The sequence below is a fragment of the Cucurbita pepo genome, chromosome 9 (assembly GCF_057944985.1).
Source record: "Cucurbita pepo subsp. pepo isolate OVF chromosome 9, ASM5794498v1, whole genome shotgun sequence".
Lineage (NCBI taxonomy): Eukaryota > Viridiplantae > Streptophyta > Magnoliopsida > Cucurbitales > Cucurbitaceae > Cucurbita > Cucurbita pepo.
In genome coordinates this window covers 15,577-38,895 of record NC_141806.1, presented here as the reverse complement: position 1 = coordinate 38,895, position 23,319 = coordinate 15,577, and the positions used below count along the sequence as shown (strand labels likewise).

The window sequence follows — 23,319 nt, the reverse complement described above, 5'->3', positions numbered from 1 at the left end:
ACATTTTCAACTATAAAATTGATTTTTTTTTTTTATCACAATTCAATTTTTTTCATTTCAATGATCTGTTTTGTCAAAGCTCAAAATCAAAGATGAGGCTTATTGAGTATGCAATGAAAGCATGTAAAAAAGAGATAAAGTAATGAAAAATTTAGCAATTAAGAAGAAGAATTCCAATATAAAAAAAAAAAAAACAATGGTCTAAGTAGTGTATGAATTTTATAAAAGAAGTTTGTGGGGGTACAAAATGTATTATGTAGCTATGCATGACATTGACTCCGAGATGTCCTGTGACACTCTTTTTTGGCTCCAGGAGTCTCGAACGCTCTCCTGCTTCGATTCGTGGCATCACTCACTTGGAAAGGAAGAATAGAAAGGGACGAGTATAAGAAAGTCCGTAATCAATCAAATTGGCTCTTTTTGCATTCTCATCTTGGTAAGTATCCACGACCTTATCTCTAGGTTCTAGGGAGTGCAGACTAGATTCCAACTCTTTCTTTTGTACCACTTAGGTAGCTTGCCCATCTTATGCGGTGAATGATCCGAGTCTTGCAATGAGACGCAACCTCATGAGTAAAATTGAGGGACAGTATGGCTGGATATGAATCAATATTGCTCTCTGAACATCATTCATGGAGGTTAGCCGACAATCCTCCCGCAGAACCATACTACCACTAAATTCGGGGGGCTGCGATCTCCTGTGTGTCGATTAGTGACTAGGTCATCCTACGTGGTCCCACGGTCCCCCGCTCAGGGATAGGTTTCTACGGCACGAAGGTCCTGTTTAGGAGACCCCTTAGCCATCACCACTAGGTCGAGGCACGAATCACATTACCCTGTCCAGATCAGCCTAGCTCGACGGTACGGTATCGGAGCAGAGAGGGAAGTGGAGGTTCTAGTGACACTATTCACACTGCTCAAGTCTGTTGAGCTACCTTGATTGTCTATAGTTACCGTGGCGTCCTACTAGCTTTTCTAGGGTGGATCTTGGTGGGTTAGACATGGATCCACTCATCTCTAGGATCATCGCGTAAGATTTCTCAAACCTGTCGTGGTCTGGAATATTGGAGTCTAGGCCCGCTAGTTACCCTTTCGCGTTCCTAAATGCACCGTCTCTTGGAGGTATCCTGTTCTAGGTCTTTCTCTGGCCTACTTAGTCTCAAGCGCCCTAATCTAGGCTCGTCGTTTCTTCCTATTCTCAACAAGAAAAACAACACAAGCAATCACACACTAGAGTTAACATGCCTCAGTTGATACAATATCAACAAGATTCCTTTCCTCACCGGGAGCGTAGATTTCACAAAATTTCTTTCCTCCTTTCATGTACCTACACTACCATAATCTCAGCCTAAAGTAAATTTCTTATTTTGTAGAATTAGAGTGTATCTTGGTTGTGGAAGAACAAATTGTTCCATAACCAAGATAACCGATAGTGATTGGTTAGGTGATAGTAGCCAAATTAGCACCAACGATAATTGAATTTAGAATAGCAGGGGCAATCAATCTGGTGATGTGAAGAAGAAGTAGAAGAAGAAGAAGAAGAAGAAGAAGAAGAAGAAGAAGATGTAGAAATAAAGGATTAGTGGAAGTGTGTGGAGTAGTCATTCATGTTGAGATTGATGATTAGAGAATCCAAAGACCATGGAGTGAAAAGATAGATGGATACATATATTATGTACAAAAGTTAGGAAACAGTAGGAGCCCCAAAGATACGCAAGGAATATGATCTTGTAGTGGTGAAAACCTTCTTGCAGGCTAATTTGAAACTGAGGGAACGAAGCTTGTTAACACCAAAAGAAGGCCTTCTTGAGTTTAGACCTTCTTCTTCTGCTTGTGGATCATTATTATTATTATCATCATCATCAGTGTTCCAAAAACGAGCTGCTTTTCTCTTGCTTCTCACAGTGCTCAACACTTGGTTTTTGTTGCATATTCCCCACACCGTCACTTTCTGCTCGTCGTAATCTACGTTAACTGAATATATCCCTGCAATCATACCATGCATGTTGTTAGTGTGAGGTTTTGGAGAATATATAGATGGGTGTTGTACTAGAAATCAAAATAAGACCTTTGAGATGGGAGAGAGCCTTGTGGATTTTGTTGGCGCAACCATGAGAATAAAGGGGAACCATCATCTCCACCAGCTGAGGCTCCACATGAAATGGGGTGTGAGCCGGAACTATTTGCAAATTAGCCATGCACTCACTCAGATTAAGGTTGGTTTTTATAGGCCATATTGGAAAGGGTATTCCCCCATGGGAACGTTTTTGTTATCCGTTTCTTTTGAAGCCTTTTGTGCAGTGGGAAAGTGGTGGGTCAGCTTTAGTTCATATATATTAAGTAGGATGAGAGGCATGCATTATTCCATTGAAGTGAGTCGGAGGAGTGGAAATCAGCGTCACCCTCTGCCTTTATAATCAATCTTATTGCTTTCAATGGCCCATTTTCGTAACATGATTCATGCTTCAGAAGAAGGGCCCATCCACGTGAAAACCAATACCAATACCAATACCAATTACCAATACACATTAGTATTAAAGCGCAGTGAGTGACGAGGAGGGTTTGTTGTTTTCTTTGTTCCTAACTATATTTTAATTTTTAACAACTTCCAACACATTGTTCGCCTAATGCTCTACTCCCCAAACCCTTCTTTTCTCAAACAATTCCACCTATCATCAACTTCATTTTCACATCTACCATAATGGAATAATCAAAATTCAATTATATTCTTTTCCTAATACTTATATTTTATATCCCAATGGAAAACTAATCTCATGTTTGGGCATCACATGCCACGCCTGTTAAATTAATTATATGCAAAAAGAATATTAATTAAATCATGAATATGATGAACGACCACATGGAATCAGAGAATTGGATTATTAGATATGAATATAGAAATGAATATATTACAGAAGGCGTACACAAGGATAGGATATTATAAATCTTGATAATGTATAGCAAGCATTTACTGGATGCAGCAAGCATTGGGATTCTCATCGCTGAATAGCTGAGGCGGTGGAGGAATTGGTTCGATAACGTACAGCGGCTGATACTGATAATTATGGTAAATCATCCTCTTCATGATTTCAGGGTCTACCTCATCCATAACAATCTTCTCGTCTCCGCCCTCCGCCGGCTTCGTTTCCACACTACTTGCCTTCGTCTCTTCTGCTGGTTCCCCTGGTTCCGCTGGTTCCGTCGGTTTTGGTTGTTCTTCCTCCTTGTTATTGTTCGTGTCTGTTCCTTGGGGTAGCGCGTCTTCTGTCTTTGTCTCTGGTGGTGGTGCCGCCGCCGCCGCCTCATCTTCTTTCTTTTCCTCGGCTTTTGGTGGTTCTTCTTGAGGGGGCTTGTTTTCTTGCTGAGGAGGTTCCGGCTGTGGCACTATTCTGGCTTGCTTTTTGGTGCGTCTATACACGTACTCCACTAGCTTACTCCCATCCATGCTTCCTGTTACCACCACTTTTCCCGTGCTCAGTTCCGTCCATGCTGTTTGCACTCCTGGACAATTACAAATGAAATCCGCCTTCAATGAATCATAATTAATCCATGTCTGATCAGTTCTCAAAACTGGTTGAATCAATAGTACCTCTCATTTTGAGTATCTTTCTTTTGAGTTGCAGGGCACAGGCCTCGCAGTGCATGTTAACCTTCAATTCCACCACCGTCAATCCACCCACCTTCAATGAATTAAAATTTATAAACAAATTAAAGCATTGTGGTATGGTTGGAGCAGGTTAGGTGCGTAGGTGTGTGTGCTTATACCTGGGAGTTGACAAGTTGGGGGCCGGCGGGTTCGCCCTCAGCAGGTGGCAATGGGGACAACACTTTGGCTACTCTCTTGGTCTTCTTGGTGATTTTGGCGCAAACCGCATGTGGGTCTACTATTCCCTTGATGGTTAATTCATTTTTGGCCACATTAATGCTCACCCCTTCAACTCCTGCATCCATCCATCCATCCATCAGGAATCAGGACAAGGTTCACAAATAATTCCAAATGCAGTAGTAGGAAAGTGAATTGGAAAGAAGACCTGTTATTCTCATGAGGGACTTCTCAATTTTCTTAGCACACCCTGTGCAATGCAGATCCACAAACAACAGCACGGAAGGAGGACAAGGCTTGGGTTTCTCCACTTTCAGTTCTTCCTTCGTCTCTTCTACCTTTGCTTCTTCCTGCATGAACAAGTTATGTATGAGCGATTACTTTACTTTACTTTACTACTGCATTAATTACAATAAGTTATAAGATACTGACTGACCATCTTAACAGCTTCTCCACCCATCACCAGAAACGCGAAGAGGGAAAGAACAGAATGTTTGTGTTGTGTTGGTAGGGGAAGGACTGGAAGAAAGCAGAGCAGAGCAGGGCAGGGCAGTGCAGATGAGTAAATGAGCGTAAGGAATTTATAATAAAAAAAAAAAAAAAAAAAAAAAAAGAAAACAAGGATTGGAGAAGGAGGAGCGATTGAAAGAGTTGTAACTGCTAACAGCACCAAGTGGGGGTATTATGGCACACACATTAAGAAGAAGGGCTGCCCATGAAAGGTTCAAAAAGGGAAACACAGAAATGAAGCAACTTTACAAGAGTTGAGATGCTTCAAAACGTGGGGATGCTGGAACTCAGTTCCTCCCCCCCTAATACATATTTTCTCAAAAGTGGATCTCACATGCCTTTTCACCCTTCTCTCTTTCTAATAACTCATTCTCTTTCTCTACGCCACGCCACGCCACGCCACACCAAGGCAACCAAAATTTCATGATCCATCAGTTTTTCCTTTTCCTTTTCCCACAAACCAAGTTCATAAAATTTAAGTAACCCAACTCACTGCACTGAAGATAATAGATAATATTCTTCAATGCAATAAAACTGCTTTGATAATTTTAAGTTGAAAAAAAAAAATGAAAAAAGCTAATAGGGTAACCTGCCTTTTAGCTTATTAAGGAGGATAACACGTGGAAGTGAGTCAGCATGGGACATTTTTGGATGTTTGAGCCCCGAGCCCTCCCAATTCTTACTCCACACGCTCAACATCCTAATTAAATGAAACAATCCGCCGTCCATGCACATAAAATACATATTTTTCTCCCTTTAGTGAAAAAGTTGAATAAATTATAGTTCTTTCGTTCATATTCCTCTTCCTTCCCATCCAAGCAACAAGACTTCTTCTATAATTGATGATGCAAGGAAGGAAAGTGATGAAGATCAAATTGTACCACCAAGATACCATTCAAATTGATTGGATATCCAGGCTTCAAGTTGGCAATGACATATAAGATTGTGATTCCATCAAATGGGGTTATTTAAATAAATAAATGTTATTATTAAAGCAATGATCTTCAGAATAAAAGCAGGTAGCTAAATTTACACATAAAACACCTTAAAGAAAAGAGAGTGGAGAAGAGTGATGATGCTGTTTTATACAAAAACATGGGACTCCCGAGTCCTGGGGACGGTGCATAAAAACATACATTAGGCCCAAACTAAATATCCACATTGACCACATACATGCCTCTCACAATCCTAAGCTGCTACCCCATGAAGGAAAGGCCATAAAAAACTATGAAGGCTTAACGGAAGGGTGAGACAGGGTACCCACGCTGGTCGCGCTTACACCACTTCCAAATGCTAATAAAAATTATGGACAATACTACAACAACAAGCCTAACTATAGAAACGTATGAAAGAACTGAAGGTGGCAGTGCCTTCGCCAATCTTCTTTTCCCAGTTACGAAACCAATCTTTGAGCTATAGCTTGCCACTGACTTTGAACTTGCTTCCTGGGAGGCTTTACCACTGCTCACCCCTGACTCAGCAGCCCCAGTCCTCATCTGGGGCTGTTTCACATCATCAAAACCATCATCACTCCCACATACCCCTCCAATACTCTTGTTTTCTGAAGCTTTTTTCTCCTGTGTGTCATGTCAATAACACCCGTTTATAACTTTACACCATGATATATATAGTTATAACTAACTTTATATCGAGCGCTTACCTTGCTAGAGATTGATGGGGGGTCATCATCCCGCCTTCCACCACTCGCACTACACATTTTGCTAGAGCGTGAGGATGGCGCTGCAAGTATCCTTTGCAATCGTAGCCTTCTTGGCGCAGTCCCCTGTGATGCAGAAAACTCATTGTGTTGCTGCTGACTTCTTTGCCGGCGACTAATTCTCTGAATTCCAGCTGTAGCATCGGTACTTCCTTCTGCAGACAATTGATTGCATGATTCCGGAAGGCTCCCAGATGGATTAAAAAATTGACCTGCCAAGAACAATTAGCAAGATTATTTTAACAAGATATGTCATGGGCGCGTTGAGTACATTATTGTGAGAAGAGAGAGGCAGCAGCACCTTGTTCTGTTGGTGCAGTTTCCGTATGTTCAATAATAGGAATCTTCCTGTCTATATCCTCCAGACAAATTGAGCTTTCCAACTCTGACATAACCTGCTTCGAGACCAGAAATTAGTAATACAACGAAACGAATTCAAAGCAGAAACAGAAACCACCGGCTAAAAATGTAAGATTATCTTTAAAAAAGAAAAACTCGCAGGAAAAGTCCCACAAACCTTTGATTTTTTAGAATTTTCAGCCTCCACTTCGCCATAAAATCGGTAGTCCAAGCTAGCCATTGTATTATTCGGAATCTGGAAGTCTTCAAGAGCAAAATCATCCAAATTACAGTCGAAAGAGTCTATAAACTGATAGATATAATCTGACTCCTCTGTCCCACTCTGTAACTGCTGCACTGCATTTGCATTAGTGTCGAAGTTCAAGTAATTGCTATCGGAATAGTATATGCCAGATGATCCTAGCTCTGCTTGCAGCTGCGAGCGCAAGGGGGAAAACAGTTTGCTATCAAGTGGTTCATCCTCTGAAACACAGTAATTCTTCTTCTCATATGGATGAGGATCCATCTGCAATAAGAAATAGACATAGATGCATACAGTTCAGATTATGCTGAATTTCTTGTAATAAAAATGAAAAGGAAAAGGGAGCCTCTCACTTCAGCATTATATGAATCAAAACAAGAGATTTCAGCTGAACCATCAGGATGTTCGACTGTTTCAGATGCCACTTCATCAGAACTTTCAGCCCGCCCCGGCAATGATGGAGAAACTAAAGGAGGTATTGGCTCTGAATGGGAGTCTCCAGGTCCAGGAGATGAGTCAGCTGTGGTAGGGGATGAAATAGCAGCTTCAGCTTCATCGCCATTTGACCCTTCAATACTTTCATCCTGTTTCTTAAACAGACGACAGAGAACAAAGGCACTCTGAAACCAACAACCAAACAACATTTTAATTAGAATTGAAACAAGGGCATTCAAAGATTCAGGAGATAGATTTCACCTGAAAATCGATCATTTTGAATTAGCAAGTGTAAAGAAAAAATTTAGTTATGCAGAACAAGACCTCTCAAAGGAGTCTTGAAGTCTATACTCGAGTTACGAATTAGATACTATATCCACATATTTCTCGCTTAGAATTTCAGCATAAACATAAGATGGCGCAGAGAATAAAATAGAAGAAAATCATGATGCAGTGATAGAGATAAGTTTTAAATACTATTAAGTAGCATTATGTAGGTCTTAAAAGTCATCCATCCCAGTTTTGAATGCACGAAAGGAAAAGAGAAATCAAATCAAGCAACTGTATATGGATCGACAGAACTGTAGCATGAATTCAGCCCAGTAGCCAAAAGGAGGAATTAGAAGAGAATAAGACCTGTCCAGGGTTAGTGCCATCAAGTTCCTTAAGAGTGGCACGATACTCATGGACTACCCAATTGGTTCTCTTTCCCTTAGGAGCACGACCTTTGTAGAATACCAATGTCTTCTTCATTCCAATCAAGTTCGTTCCGGACTTGATTTTGCGATCCTTACCCGTTGCCTTCCAGTAGCCAGCATCGGTAGCTCTCTTCAAACGGTGCCCGTTGGGATACTTCCTGTCCTGTGGACAAAAGAAGAACCACTCGGGATCTTTTGTCTTTATTATCGATAGATCTGCACCGATCAAAATAGGCGGAAAAAAACAGTTGTTAGAAAAATCGAAGCTCGAAGGTGGATCATGATAGGTGATTAGTAAGAGGAAATCATGGAGTCGGGTGAAGCGATACGCAGATGGAATTGATTGAAGAAAGAAGGAATAAGTAGAAACTAAAAGTAAAGAATCAGAGAGGAGCGAAAATGGAATAAAATCAAATGATACTCGAGATGTCCGTAAAGAGCAGCAAGACAGAGATAGGTCGAAACATAGGGCGGAAAAAGAAAATAAATAAGAAGAGGAATAAAAGAAAAATTGGGGAAGCAAAGAGACAGCGTACCAGGAAGATCCCAGGGCTCCCATTTACAGACATCGATTTCGCGAATAACGCTGACTTCTTCGTGATTTCCATTGATCTTGGAGCGGAGGTAGAAGTTGATGAGTTCTTCATCGGTGGGTCTAAATCGGAAGCCCAGGGGGAGGGAACTGAGGGTTAAAACCGCCATCGTCGGTGAAAGCGAAGGGAAAGAAGATGATAAAGAAGAAACAGGGAAGGGAGGAAGAAGAAGAAGTAATCGGCCGTAGAGATTCTCTCTGTTTGTTTGTTTTAATAAAGAGTCAAAAACTGAGAGATGAAAGCAGAAGAAGAGAGACGAGAGTGCGATTTACTTTAGGGGAGAACGAAGAAGACGACAGTAAGTTTAATAGGAGGGCGAGGGCAATGAAGGGCAATGAAGGGCAGCTTTCCTTTTCTTTTTCTTTTCCTTTTTCTATTAACAAAATCAAAAACGCGTTTTGTGCCTTTCTCATGCCAGTTCTACCCCGGCGGTTCATCAAAATAACAACTCTGCCATTCACCAAGTTGGAAAAGTGGGAGTGAAATGTCGTACGCGAGCGAATCAAAGTTTGACACGTAATGTGAACGCAAGTCATTAAAGATTCGTCATTGTCCGGGTCCACTCTAAAGAAATTGCTCCGAACTTACTCATCCCCCCATTCCTTTTTCTTTTTTTTTTTTTCAAATAATTCAAACATACTAACATTCAGACTAAATAATTACTTGGTCAAATTTCATTTTCTTTTCTTTCCTAAATAACTCTTAATTTTACAGTTTGAATTGAAGTATTGAAGCTATTTTTGTATTGGACGCGGATCCATGGGTTTACACGTTTCTTATATTTTCATTTTTTTTTTAATAATAGTATAAAACTTGGTTCTTCTATTTTTAAATAACTCATTTTACTCCATTTATATTCAATAAACTTTAAAATTAGTTACAATTTTTGTATCATACCAACAACTTTTAAGTTAGTAACAGAAATAGGTAGGGTTTTAGAATTGTGGGCTAACATGGATTTACATTTCCTCGGTGGAAGAAGATAGTTTATATACCTTAGGTGTTAAGAGTCTAGTCTAACACCGTCCGTGTTACAAACATCATATATATATATATTACATTTTTAATTTATTGTATGCTTCGAATTATCACGGGATTACTACCAAATCCTAAAAAATTATTCTAGTTTTCATTAGTGTTCGATTTTGTTTTGCATTCTATTTACTAAGTAAATTTTAGAGGCTTTAATATGATATTTATATTATTCTCAATATCGGACTTTACAGAGATGATTTCAGTCTTATTCGTGGTTATGTTACATTCCTATATAAGATTTGAGGGTTCAAATTTAAAGATTGTGTATGACGTTTAAAAGACGATGATGTAAGATTTTTATAATCTTGTCACTTTCCTAAAAGAAATATTATGATTCTAAATTGGTTTTTTAATTCTCTTTAGGAATATCACGAAAGCTTGAGTTTTATCTTCCCAAAGAGAGTTTATTTTATAATCAATTGGTATTTTTGTACCTTATGACCGTAAAAGACACTTGTTGATGGAATTGAAGTGTTATTCATTTTCTCTATCTGATTCTAGAAAAGGCAACTAGCCAACTAAAGGTGTCTCGAGTAGAACCCATGCAAGAGCATGCCCTTAGGCATGAAGTGGTCTTAAGTCTCGGGGGGCGAGGAATTGAACAACGTCTCAATTCTTCACATTGGTATGATATAGTCCATTTTGAGCTTGAGCTCTGTGACTTTGTTTTTTGTTTGGAGACAGTGTCCCTCATTTTTATGCTCATCCAGTTTAACAATCATCAATAATAAAAGAAAAATATCAGAATCTATGGTATGACAACTTGTAATCATTATATCTAAATTTATGAATATTTTTATTACTTTAGTAGAAATTAAGAGATGAAATTAGTAAAAATTGAAAAAGGGTAAAATTTACCATAATATTAAAATTTGAGATTCAACTGGACCAAAATTAAAAAAAAAATTAATTATTAAAATTGATAAAATAAATAAATGAATAAAAGTTGATTTTGTTGCAACTTTTGTCTATTTTTATTAATTGAACCTAAGATATATATCTTTGGAAATAAAATTTTGCAATATAATTTGAGATCTATAATTTTATTTTGAAATGAATGATACAAACTTTACACGTTTCATAAAAGAAAGAGAAGGGAATAGTTTGAGGTATCAGAGTGGATATTGGGAAAGCAGATAGTGATTGATGGGTGATGTTCTATAGTGTGGTTTGGCTTTTGAAAAGTTAATTATTAATATGACCATATATTTTTTATTTTTGCCATTACCATTACCATTACCAAACCCAAAAATATAATAACAATTACTTTTTGTTTATTCCTTTTAAATCCTATTTAATTATCATTTCTTTCTCAATTTCCCTCTTCTCTAATACAAAATACTTGCTTTATCCATCTTTTTTCTTTTCAGAATCCACCAACCAAATAATTGTGCCAATTAATTAATATAACTACAATATTTTTAATAACTTCTATTAGTGTTTCAATTTATGTAGATTTGCATTTATTGTTATTCTTACTTTTTCTTTTACTTTTGCTAAGATTTGGATAACTTAAATAAATCGAAAATTTGATTCAATTCGCATATTAGAATTCTTTTGCTCAGCTTTTGTCCTTTGATTGGAGAATTTTGATATAGCGCTGGAGGATGAAGATGTAATGGGTTAATGAATTGATGGATTGGCAAAAAGTAAGATCCTGACAAAAACTGGTTGAAAGCTTAATAACAGAAATACATTGTTGCAATGGCTTCAGGGGTTTCTTTTGATGAAGCCTTGTTCTAGATCAGCACCAGAAATTGGAGCATTATTATGATGTTGGTGAGTTGGTGAAGCGCTTGGCACTACAGCTGCCGAGTGCAGCCGCGCAGGTTGTGAAGTTGCTGTTGCTGCTTCAACTGTCACCGCAGCAGCTGCTTTTGGGAGATGCGATAATTCCTTCATCTCCTTTGCCTTACCCCACAGGAAACAGTAGAGCCCCGCTACCATCACAACCGCCCCAAGTATGCTGCAACGCCAGATCCATCAGTTTCCTCAAAGCAGATTGAATTAAGGGTAAATGAAGTAAGTAATTAATTTAATATCCTACTTGCCCACTTTGATCTCCTCGCCAAGTATGATGGCTTCTAAGATTGCCACAAAAACTAGAGGCAGGGGGTTGAACATGGGAGGGAAAGTTGGTCCCTTGATTGAAACTGCCCATGCCACTAAGCAAAAAGTAGCTGCTGTCGCCAATGCTCCCTGCATATGCATATATATACTATTACGGATGAATTAATATAATAGAGAATAGCTAGTAGCCAGAGAGATACAGAGAAACAGTTACAGAGTATAAAATGGTGAGAAGCTGCAGATCCCAACCCAACTTCCAAGCGGCCTTGTCGGTGTCCAGGAACAAGCCAATAAGCGTCGAGTGAATGCATGCTATGATGCATGTTAGCATGGTCGCTAAGTACTTATATGGAAACACTTTGAGCAACTTCACCTGTTTTTAGTTAACTAGAAAAGTTAGCTGAATTGGAATTGAATGAGAAGAAAGAATATGTGTAATTAACACACACACGCACACATACTTGGACAACAAACCAAGTAGCATAGGAGAAGCAGCTTCCAAGAAGCAGGAGGGTGCCTCGTCCCCAGTGAGCCTTATGGACGGCGACATGCTGTTGCTGGACAACAACATGATGACCAATGTGGAATCCTTTTCCTTTGTAAAGACACGTAATTAATGCTCCCACAACACCCAAAAATGCCCCCATTATCTTTAATTTCCCTGCTCTGCTCTTCAAGCTCACCTTTTCCATCCTACACTTGCACAGTTCACATGCATCAGTGCAGGGCTTTTTATTTAGTTATTAGTAGAGTGCAGTAGCAGAGTATATACCCAAGGATGGAGGAGATGACGAAAGTGAGCACGGGAATTAAGTTGAGGAAGTTGGTAGCATAAGTAGCTGTGGTGTCTCGTAGACCATAGTAGTACAGTCCCATAGCCGCTGTTATCCTGCATATTAATTGGGTTGTTGGAGTAATGATATGGATGGTTTTGAGGGATAATGCATTGGATTGAGAAAAGCAACAGAGAGAGAGAGAAGAGGCGTACCCGGTGAAGGCACTGAGAAAGAGCCAAAACAGAACCATGGGGCTCAACAACTTGTATGCGTTACTTCTGCAAGCAAAGCAGGGGAATGGAGTGATGTAGTGAGGAGTTTGAGTTAATATGGAAGTAAGAGTGAAAGCTAAGACACCTTTCGAAGAAGAAAGCAAAGGGTGCAACGCAGAGAGCGGCGACGAGATGGCGGTAGGTCATGAGTGCAAAAATGAAGGTGCCTTGATCGATAATAACTTTGCTGAGAATTTGCAATCCGGCGGCAATAACTTGGACAGCCAACATTGCGAAAACGGGGCGAGATGCGTTCAACGATTTGTGAACACCCATGTGTTTGTTTTTCTTAGCTACCTGCTACCTGCTACCTGCATGCATGTTCTTCAGAGACAGAGAGAGAGCGAGAGAGTTTATACCAACACAGGAACAAACAAACAAAAAAGAAAAAGGAAATTTGTTTTCCTCTTGTTCTATGCGACTTAATGACATGCGGCCTACGCTCTCCCTTTCACCCATAGGATCTTAACTAAGTCTCTCCACTTTTGACCCACATTTGACTACCAAAACATACCCGAAAGCTAAACATTTTGTTGGAAGTTGTGATATACTCTCGTAACTAACTCTCATTTAGTTTATAACCTTATATTCTTATTTATCTTTGACTAAATTTTTTTTTTTTTTTTTTTTTGTTTATATTCTCATTGATTTGGTATATGTAAAATAATTAATATGATTAGACAGGTATAAAAGTTTATCTAGCGTTGTTTTGAAGTTTGAAATTATTGTCATTTTGTATTTGTCTATGATCAATCTGGAGGAACTTTAGTTATAGTGATTTGGCTACCATAGGTAGATGTAGGGAAATTTCTTATTTCTTCATCCGTGTATTTTTATATAATTTATGATTAAGAATATATGAGTGCAATCGATATTGGTTCCGCTTTAGCTACAACAATTAGGAATCATAACTTTTTTGATTGTGACATTAGGGTACAAAACTTTTATATTCTTCTTCAATATAGTCAAGTTTGTGGGAGTCCAAAGACGATTTTGCCATTGAAAATATAATTTCTATATTAGTTTTGTTATTTACGAACAATATATTTTTTAATGTTTAACCCAAATGAGTTTATTAAAGTTGTCAATTAGGAGTTGTGTTATAAACTTATTTAAGTTAGGTTAGACTCAAATAAATGAAAATTTTTATGGATTACGTTAATTCACGAATTTCCTAAAATTAAATCGAGTTAATTGAATCAACTCAAATTTATTTACAACTCTTTTTTGATTCCAATAAGCATATCTATACATATATTATATTATTTTGATAATTATTTATCTTCCTTATTTAGAAGGTAATTTTATAAAATTCAATTGAGTTCCAAATATTAATTAAAATTTTGAAAATAAATAAATAAAAACTCAATAATAATAATAATAAAAGTTAAATATAATTTGGAATAACACGTGATGATAAGTTTTAAACTCATATTTGTTATTATTAGGATATATGCTCTAAAGTTTCACGTAACAATCTTTTCTGTTTATGTTAATAAAAAAAATTAAAGGTTAGCATTCGAATTCGATGAGGTTCTAAAAAAAAGTATATATAATTATTCCCGTATGAAATAATAAATAGGCCCAGTCCCAGTTCCTAATTTAGCTTCCAGCAGTCCAATATAACGCACCTTAACCAGCCCACAGACAGTCGCTGAAACCGGGTTATGGGGGAAAATACAAAAGAAAGGCTTTGCCCTAGCCGCCACCCTCCCTCTCTTTAAAGCACTTTCAGGTCGTTGTTGTATAAAATTCAAACGGTCTGGAATCGGAACCACAAAACCCAATCGGATCGGTTTGTTCGGTTCCGGTTTAGATAAAAGTCGAGAAAACCGAACCGATGCCCTTTCGTTTTCATTGGCAGTTCTGTAATTAAAATTAAACTCTATATATCGGCCCAAGCCCATCGCTCCTTCCCCTTTAGCCTTAGGGTTTTTCTTCTTCCGTAAGTTTATTACTTTTCTTCGGCAGCTGCATCGTAGTCGGTTTTCTGTATATAAATCTTCTCACAGAGCTTTTCCGCTTTCTGCCGCAGCCTCCGTGGTTTCTTGCCGGCGCTTCCTTGAGTCTCTTTCCACAGAAAAATGAAGACCATTCTTTCATCCGAGTCTATGGATATCCCAGATGGGGTTAAAATCAAGGTCCATGCCAAGATCATCGAGGTTGAAGGTCCTCGTGGTAAGCTTGTTCGTAACTTTAAGCATCTCAATCTCGACTTTCAACTCATTACTGACGAGGCCACTGGCAAGAAGAAGCTCCGGATTGAAGCATGGTTTGGGTCTAGGAAGACATCCGCCGCTATTCGTACTGCTCTCAGCCATGTTGAGAACCTCATTACCGGCGTCACTAAGGGCTATCGTTACAAGATGCGCTTCGTCTACGCTCACTTTCCCATCAATGCTAGTATCACAAACGGCAGCAAGTCTATTGAGATTCGTAATTTTCTTGGAGAAAAGAAGGTATTGTTTTCTCTATGCTTCTCATGTTATTCATTCATTATTAATCGCCATGTGTTTGATTTGACCATCACTTGTGTTAGGTTTTGATCTTGTTATTTAGTTAGTGTTCTTCTTGGAAATATATATTCCAAGTAACTTCTGTTCATTAGTAATGAGCCTTCCTTTAGTTTTGCTGGTTTTTTCAATTTTGTGCCATATTCCATTCTTTGATATCTACTGTTTACATTAATGTTTGTACACTCGTATGGACCTGTGCTGTTACTTGTTTACAACCTCGCGCTGTGATTTTATGCAACATATTTTATTCATAGGAATCTGCTTGGTGGTGATTTTACATGAAAAATAAACCTTCTAATATTACTTAGCTCTAATCAGTTTCTCTGAGGTTTGTGGAATTCTGTCTATATCAATTTTTTCAGTTGCATTATTTATATTGTTTTCCATGCGTGTTCGACATTTGAATTGCCATTTTTACGAATGGGTTCTCCATCATTACATGATTTCTTCTTGATGTACATATGGGTTGGGACCTATTGATAACCATGGTTAGTCTTTTTGTCATCTACCTCTTTACCTATGTTTTCATAAAACCATGCCAAGATTTTGAAAATTAAATCATTAGTTTTTGAAAGCCAAATGATTTTTAAACGGGTCTTTGAAGCTAGAAGTCTATTTTGTGCAATGGCTATTCGAACCTCATTTCCAGTTCTTTTAGTAATTCATATTTCAGTTTAGTACCAAAACTCATATTTCAGTTTAGTACCAAAACCAACATATAAAGAAGCCTAGGCCAGTGCCATATCTAAAATTTCAGAATATGAAATATTCATCCTGATTGGAAATTGATTTGAACTTAATATCTTATTTGGTGCCATCTTTCTAAGGTGTATAACTTGGCCTTGATACTCGTAAATGAAAAAAGGCCCAAGTCATTCACATTCTGCGCTTCGTGTCAGAGTTTTGCATGTTTAAGATAGATAGGATGGTTTGCTTCTAATCTCTTATCCTCACTCACTCTCAAAATATTATTGACAAGCATGTTTCTTACAAAGAAAAGAGAAACAGTTGGAATTGGAATTGTAAATACTTTTGTAGATGGGTTTGTTAGATGTCATTATCGGCTAAACTTTAATGCGGGTAATTGTTGAATCAGGTGAGGAAGGTGGATATGCTTGATGGAGTTTCAATTACCCGATCTGAGAAAGTGAAAGATGAGTTGGTCTTGGATGGAAATGATATTGAACTGGTTTCACGGTCTTGTGCCCTTATAAACCAGGTTTGTATTGATCAGACTCACATGATGCAGGCATTGCTGCACATAAAAGAAAAGAGTTAAATGGTGCATTTCTTGGTCTTAAATCATTCTGTGGCTTACTCTTTCTTGTCTTCTTTTGCAGAAATGTCATGTGAAGAACAAGGATATACGGAAGTTCCTTGATGGTATCTATGTCAGCGAGAAGGGTACCATTGTTGGAGAAGAAGAGGGATGAATAGAATTGTAGGTTATATCTGCTCTTAGTTTCAAGAGTAGTTTATTCTCTTTTTGGAATTGTTTTTTCGCAACCAATTGCGTAATTTTGTGATGTTTCGTGGCAAACCTTTTAAACTTTATTACAGTTTTGTTTTATGGATATTTTCTATTCGAGGCACTAAACTGGCATTCAGCAAGTAACCCTTCTTCTACAGATGTCTATGTTACTTGATTTCTATGTACCTTTTAGGAGAACCCTTGGATTTCTTGCTTTAGGCATTCACAATCCCTTAATCATGAATTCTCACACAATTTAAGAACAATTTCAACGCATTACATTATGATAGGCTTGATTGATGTAAAAAAAAAAAAAACTGTGTCTAAGAGAACAAGGGCAGAGGCCAACTGTATTTTTATTTATGTAGGGCAGGGCATACATGAAGAGCCTAATGGGTCTTTTTGCTCCCTTTGAGCGAGGGAAATGCAATATATTGTCACTTCTAGTTAAACTATTCAAAATGTTCAAAACGTTTCTGAATTTTGGACTTCATTAAAGAAGGTAACATGCATTTTATGAGTAAGCATTTCAATTGTTAAGGAAAAGGTAATTTTGTTATTTTAGCGAGTTTTGTGATTGAGATGAACATGAAAAAGTAATCTTGTTATTTTAGCGAGTTTTGTGGTTGAGATGAACACGAAATATGTAGCGATGAGTTCACCATGTACTCCGAGAGAAGTTATATTAAAATTCAAAACTCCGAGAGCGGGAGGAGTTATATTAAAATTCAAAATTCTGAGACAAGTTATATTAAAATTCAAAAGAGAGCTAGTGAATGGGTAAATATTAATTTAGAAGTTATATTAAAATTCAAAAGAGAGCTAGTATATTAAAAGAGAGAGCGGAATTCATAAAAAGAGCTAGTATATTAAAAGAGGGTGGAATTCATAAAAAGAGCTAGTGAATGGGTAAATATTAATTTAAAAGAGAGCTAGTGAATGGATAAAAAGAGAGTTAGTGAATAGGTAAAAAGAGCCGAATTCATAAAGAGAGCTAGTGAATGGATAAATATTAATTTAAAAGAGAGTTAGTTAATGGGTAAAAAGAGAGCGGGTAAATATTAATTGGGTAAAAAGAGAGCTAATGAATAGGTAAATATTAATTTAAAAGAGGGGTAAAAAGGAGCTAATGAATAGGTAAATATTATGTTTCCCGGAAGCTTTATGTCAGGATAGGTCGAGAATAAATAAAAAGAAAAAAAAAAAAGAAAGTTTTGCAAATTTAAGAACATAACTTAACCGTAGAACAGTGGAGTATTTTTTTATTTTTTATTATTATTTTTTTTTTGTAAAATTAAAAGCGGATGCCTCCGTCTGCAAGAAAGAAAAAGTGAAACTGGGTGGGACTTCTTCTAAGACCTCATTCTACGCCCACCTGAGGTTGCTCGGAAATGATGAACATTTTCAAGTCCAACGCTTCTTCCTCCCTTACATTTCTCCATTTCATCGCACATTCCAGACGTCTCTCCACAACCCGCTCTTCCTTTCCCTTCTACAATAACCTTCTTTCTCCTCAACCTTCCTCCCTCTTCTCTCCCGCCACCATCCGCTATCTTCGTACTGCTCGAGATCCCAACATCAGGTGACCTCCCCTCCCTACATATCTTCTATTCCTTCCAATTCCTTCTTTTCACAACTAATTTTGTTGTCTACTCATGCGCAATTATTTTCTAACCCCCCTTCTATTAGCTACGAGATTACTCCTCCTTTAAATTGGGGTATTCGAATTGTCCCGGAGAAGAAGGCTTACGTGATCGAACGATTTGGAAAGTATGTGAAGACACTTCCCTCCGGAATCCATTTTTTGATTCCATTTGTCGATCGGATAGCCTATGTGCATTCCTTGAAGGAGGAAGCTATTCCTATTCCGGACCAGTCTGCTATCACAAAGGACAATGTTAGCATTTTGATAGATGGGGTTCTTTATGTTAAGGTATGAGGCGAAGCTGTTCGCGGACTTTCGTGTTCTGGTTTCTTACTCTTAAAACTCGCTCTACTTTTCTTTCTGCTACAATTTACGAATGAAACGACAAAGTCTCCGTTTCTGTGCAGATAGTGGACCCCAAGCTGGCATCTTATGGTGTGGAGCATCCCATATATGCCGTTATTCAGCTCGCTCAGACTACAATGCGAAGCGAGCTTGGGAAGATTACTCTTGACAAAACATTTGAGGAAAGAGACACGCTGAATGAGAAGATAGTGGTACTTTTATTTATTTATTTATTATTTATTTTTTATTACATCCTTTTCATCATGTCTTTAGATTTTGAGAATTCTGGTTGTGTTTGCTTGCTGTGGAGCAAAATTTGCATTTGGGAAAACATTTTTTTTTTCTCTTCTTCTTCTTCTTCTTCTTCTTCTTAGAGTTTTGTACTGCATTTTACCCTGATTGCTTGAACGAAAATAAATGAACGATTTTACTGATTAGTAATATTTTAACTGGTCATTTCTGTAGGAGTCTATCAATGTAGCCACAAGGGACTGGGGACTGCAATGCCTTCGATATGAAATAAGTTCGTTCTATATTACTCATAGCTCTATATAGTTCTATCATGTCTTAAGTGAATTTTTGATAGCGACTTTATGACTTCATTTTTTTTTTTTTTTTTGCTTCCAGGGGATATTTCTCCCCCTCGAGGGGTAAGGGCAGCTATGGAGATGCAAGCTGAAGCAGAACGCAAAAAGAGAGCTCAAGTTCTTGAGTCTGAAGGTAAGCAAACAATTAAAATCATCTCGATTTGAGTTTGATAAAATAACCTAATTTTCCAGAGGTCAAATAGATTCAGTTGATTAAAATCTCATCAATAGGTTCAGTTGTTCAACTGAGCATGTTGAATGTTTTTGAGGCCATAGTTTTAAATTATGACGGCTACCGACCTAAGGTGTCAAATATCCATGAGCTTCTGTGGAATGGATGGACGGTTCCAGAGAGAAGTAAAATGATTTAGCTATTTCATATGCTGGGGTTATTTGGGTGTGTATGGAGGTGGTGAAAACCTAAATTCTCGAGGAACTGAATTAGTCTCTTTCTTTTGGTACTCTCTTAGGTTCTGATATTCATTCATGAAGATTGATGCCCTTCAATTTTTAACAGGAGAAAGGCAGGCCAATATCAATATTGCTGATGGTAAGAAGAATGCAGTTATATTAGAATCTGAAGCTGCAAAAATAGACCAAGTTAACAGGGCGCAAGGTCAGTCTGCATTACTATTTCAATTAGTGCTATGAAAATACACATCTGCTTTCCTTGAGTGATTTAGTGTGATGGAACTAATTGCTCAGGCTCATACTCAGTTAAGTATATATCATTTCACAGGATTCTAACAAAAGTGGGTATAAAGAAGGGGTAGATGGTTTCGGCCCACCCCTCACTACCCGAGGATATCAAGCTTTTTTCCTGTGAAATTGCATAGATACTTCTATATTTTCCTCTTCTTCACCTTTCTTTGCCTATCTCATCTAAGTATGTTTGAAAGCTTTCTTGGTGTAAAGATTATCATAGCCAATTTTTTTTTTTGTGGTTCATCCAAAACATTGAAGTAAATCTTCAACTCCATGTCCATTCTTGAATATGCTTTTCTCACTTATTAATGGAATGTTGTAGTGAGAGTTGAAAATTTTCTTTAATGGAAGATTGAATTTTGTTGACTACAATGAAAGGACGGAGATGAGAACTGAGAAGGCGTGGACTCGAGAAAGGAAGAAATAAAACATACAGGGGTTGTGGGGTTAGGAGGGCTTGATGAATGAGAAACAAGAGCTACTACAATGTTTGATTTGTAGAACTGAGATGCGGTCTGTTTTGTTGGATTGGGGGTTGTGAGTGATACGACCAAACAAACTATTGAAAAGAAATCTCAGAGGCTTTTCAAGGCTTAAGATGATCACATTATGAGGATAGCAACTGTTCTCTTTCATCTCAATACTGAAATGAATTTTCCCCCTTTTTCATTTGTTTATTTTGTTATCTCAATACCAAGTTGAAACATTCTTTATCTTGTTCTAAAATTTCTATTGGTTCTTGCTTGGTGGTTTTAATCTAGTTTAAAATGCTGATATCTCTAGAGCTTCTTTCAATAGGATCCTATTTTCTTCTCAGTTGCATGAGAATCTTTCACGATCATCTCGACCTTCTTGGTTGAAATCCATGATGATGCTTTAAGTTTCTATCAGGATGCAGTTTCATCCCCATCTCACCTCAGTCGCCAAAATATTAACTTTTGCAAAAAAATATTAGAGAAAGATAACTAGCAAACTTGAAAAGCATATTATTTTTTAACAAATTTTTTTTCTCCTTTTTTTCTTCATGGTGGGAATGGGAAAACTTCCTACTCTACTTGAAATTTTGAGCCTTTTCTTTGTCAATTTCCATTTTTACCATTTATATGACATTCTTTTTTCCAATCTCTTGTTCCATTTGATTAAAATGGCATCTGAATACATGGGAGGACGAGTATTACTTCTTGTGTCATTTTTCTTTTTTCATCCTCAAACACTACCCCACTACTTCACCAGGTGAAGCGGAGGCCATCCTTGTAAAATCCCAAGCAACAGCCAAAGGACTCGCTCTTGTGTCACAGGCCCTCAAAGACAGTGGGGGCGTCGAGGTGAGGTTCTTATCCTCATGTTTTAGCTTTTAATACGTTGATGCGTTGGATTCTCAGTTTGGGCCAAAAACAGAACCAACATGATCTAACTAGATCATCTTTTGAACTCCAATGGACAATCACAATTAATTTGAATATTGAAACTTTAGGAGGCGATGATGCATTTTGGCTTCCTGGTAGTTAAGATCTTATATGTTTTTTTTCTATTACCATGGTGTTGGGTTGAACCCCACTAAACCATGGGAAAATTAGCCAGAACTTGGAAGACTTAAGAGTTTTCTTTTATTAAGATTTCCATCTTGTAGATTGAACTTAGGGCTAGGACGTAGATGTAAACCTAACCAACCCTCAAAAACCAATAAGGCCACCCCTTGGGGGCTTGTGAAAAGTGAAAGCTACATTTATTTTTCCCCCCAATATCAACTCTTCTTAAAATCAAACCTTTGAGCTCTGATTTTAAAGTTATCGTCCTTATTTTTATTAATTTAAATCACTGAAATTATTATTTACGTATATATTAAGAATAGGCATGTGTCATACCCTAATTCTCCCCTTTCTGATTAGCATGTAATTCGTGTAGGAGACAGCCCTGTTTCTCTGGTATTGTTGAACTATCGAAATCTGTAATGATACCCTCCAGTATTATACTGTTAAAAACCATCTGACTTTTTTTAGAGTAATACACCACAAACACGGGGTGGGGTTTAAGCCCATGACCTCTAAAGAGAGGTACAAATGAAAAAATTGTGGGAAAGACGTTTTAAAGTTCACAGAGGTAAATTTTCATATTTGGAACATCAAGTACAATGGTGCTCTAATTATTTATAGTAGCTCCTTCCCCATTCCTTCAGTTTTCCGCAACTTAGTTTGGTTATTTGCTTACATTATTAGCAATAGAATACTTGATATATTAAATTTTAATGTCTTATTGTGATATATCGTGGTTAAATATTTATTCCCTTTCGAATATCTAACTTTTCCAATTCTTTTTATGTTATGCAAACATTCAGTTGATAACCGAGTTTTTTTTTTTTTTTTTTTTTTTCCTTGTTGTTGTATTCCTTCTTTTCATTGTGTAATTCTCATAACTTTTTTTTTTTACCTTAAATAAACAAGGTGGAGGGAATTGAACCTCGACCTTTAAGAGGAAGTAAATAATGTATTATTCAAGACGTTTTTTTGTTTGTTTGTTTGTAATGTCTATATCGCATGCAGTGGCTTTTCATTGTGAAGATCAAATTGTTAAGTGATTGCTTATAGCATGCATAACTGAAGTATCTCTGGGTTATTGACAGGCTGCTAGTTTGAGAATCGCTGAGCAATATATACAAGCCTTCAGTAATATTGCCAAAGAGGTGAAGTCGTCTGAGCTTGTTATGATTATTTGACGATCACCATTCATAATAGGGTCTTGATCCTTATCTTGAATTTCCACTTCAGGGTACCACAATGTTGCTTCCTAGTTCAGCTGCCAATCCAGGTAACATGATGGCTCAAGCCCTTACTATTTACAAGAACCTGGTTGGCAATGTTTCTGGCAATGAAGGCAGAACAAGTGGATTAAATGAAGGCATAAAGGAGAGCAATCCGGCAGCGGAAATCGGGGGAGAGGGCAATCAAACTGTTAGAGTTGCTGAGGAAGTTCAAAATGGCAGCCCAGGATTTTCTGTACAGAGCCCCAAGATTGCGGAGTAGTAAATGGATTTAACATAGTGTGAAGGGTTTCCCTTTTTCTGGGTGTGGGATTCTTTTTGGGTGAGAGGAAACTCTATCTATACCAGAAGCCACTCCAAATTCATTCTCAATACGATAATTATTTCTTATTCAGCCTTTTTCTGCCGCTGGCCCCTTTGCGTCCATTGTTGCTGCCCTTCTTGTCTTTGTGAACAAGTTGTTAACAATCAATTCATTTAACTCGGTACTATTTTATTCAGAGATATTTCTAAACAAAACTATAGGCCTTAAATATAACATCTTGACACACACAAAACAAAATTCCAAAATTGGTTATTGAAAGCACATGCTGGAAAATAACTTAGTTATGACAAAAAAAAAAAAAAAAAGAAAAAAAAAAAAAGAAAAAAAAAAGGTTTCCAAAGTTTTTTTCTCGGACAACTTTTCAGTTGTTTTCACGGAGCAGCATTATTAGTCATTTTTTAAAGAATATTATTGTCTATTTCTAAAGCGTGAAACAA

At 37.4% G+C, this 23,319-nt stretch overlaps 6 protein-coding genes across 6 annotated transcripts; 2 read left to right on the top strand and 4 right to left on the bottom strand.

Annotated features, from left to right (window-relative positions):
* Positions 1-253: 253 nt before the first annotated feature.
* Positions 254-2,480, bottom strand: LOC111802695 (Heavy metal transport/detoxification superfamily protein). Its single transcript, XM_023687154.2, has 2 exons — positions 2,069-2,480; positions 254-1,986 (listed from the first exon to the last, which is right to left on the bottom strand). Exons 1-2 carry the CDS (start codon positions 2,196-2,198, stop codon positions 1,685-1,687), a joined length of 432 nt encoding a protein of 143 aa, XP_023542922.1. The 5' UTR covers positions 2,199-2,480; the 3' UTR covers positions 254-1,684.
* A 386-nt stretch (positions 2,481-2,866) lies between these two features.
* LOC111801761 (uncharacterized) lies at positions 2,867-4,846 on the bottom strand. Its single transcript, XM_023685905.2, has 5 exons — positions 4,260-4,846; positions 4,032-4,173; positions 3,766-3,941; positions 3,590-3,680; positions 2,867-3,501 (listed from the first exon to the last, which is right to left on the bottom strand). The coding sequence occupies exons 1-5, from the start codon at positions 4,281-4,283 to the stop codon at positions 2,969-2,971; spliced, it is 966 nt and encodes a 321-aa protein (XP_023541673.2). The 5' UTR covers positions 4,284-4,846; the 3' UTR covers positions 2,867-2,968.
* A 547-nt stretch (positions 4,847-5,393) lies between these two features.
* On the bottom strand, positions 5,394-8,708 carry LOC111801760 (NAC domain-containing protein 91). Its single transcript, XM_023685904.2, has 7 exons — positions 8,321-8,708; positions 7,723-8,000; positions 7,005-7,271; positions 6,568-6,915; positions 6,352-6,445; positions 5,994-6,262; positions 5,394-5,910 (listed from the first exon to the last, which is right to left on the bottom strand). The coding sequence occupies exons 1-7, from the start codon at positions 8,484-8,486 to the stop codon at positions 5,569-5,571; spliced, it is 1,764 nt and encodes a 587-aa protein (XP_023541672.2). The 5' UTR covers positions 8,487-8,708; the 3' UTR covers positions 5,394-5,568.
* A 2,270-nt stretch (positions 8,709-10,978) lies between these two features.
* On the bottom strand, positions 10,979-12,806 carry LOC111801683 (WAT1-related protein At1g43650-like). The gene is made up of 7 exons (XM_023685784.2): positions 12,616-12,806; positions 12,471-12,536; positions 12,255-12,371; positions 11,944-12,175; positions 11,697-11,855; positions 11,460-11,611; positions 10,979-11,378 (listed from the first exon to the last, which is right to left on the bottom strand). The coding sequence occupies exons 1-7, from the start codon at positions 12,804-12,806 to the stop codon at positions 11,123-11,125; spliced, it is 1,173 nt and encodes a 390-aa protein (XP_023541552.2). The 3' UTR covers positions 10,979-11,122.
* Positions 12,807-14,449: 1,643 nt separating this feature from the next.
* Positions 14,450-16,674, top strand: LOC111802425 (large ribosomal subunit protein uL6). Its single transcript, XM_023686776.2, has 3 exons — positions 14,450-14,989; positions 16,143-16,265; positions 16,387-16,674. The coding sequence occupies exons 1-3, from the start codon at positions 14,615-14,617 to the stop codon at positions 16,477-16,479; spliced, it is 591 nt and encodes a 196-aa protein (XP_023542544.1). The 5' UTR covers positions 14,450-14,614; the 3' UTR covers positions 16,480-16,674.
* Positions 16,675-17,831: 1,157 nt separating this feature from the next.
* On the top strand, positions 17,832-22,951 carry LOC111802716 (uncharacterized). The gene is made up of 9 exons (XM_023687183.2): positions 17,832-18,099; positions 18,207-18,450; positions 18,570-18,719; positions 18,973-19,030; positions 19,135-19,227; positions 19,612-19,710; positions 21,033-21,124; positions 22,420-22,479; positions 22,565-22,951. Exons 1-9 carry the CDS (start codon positions 17,909-17,911, stop codon positions 22,817-22,819), a joined length of 1,242 nt encoding a protein of 413 aa, XP_023542951.2. The 5' UTR covers positions 17,832-17,908; the 3' UTR covers positions 22,820-22,951.
* Positions 22,952-23,319: the final 368 nt, after the last annotated feature.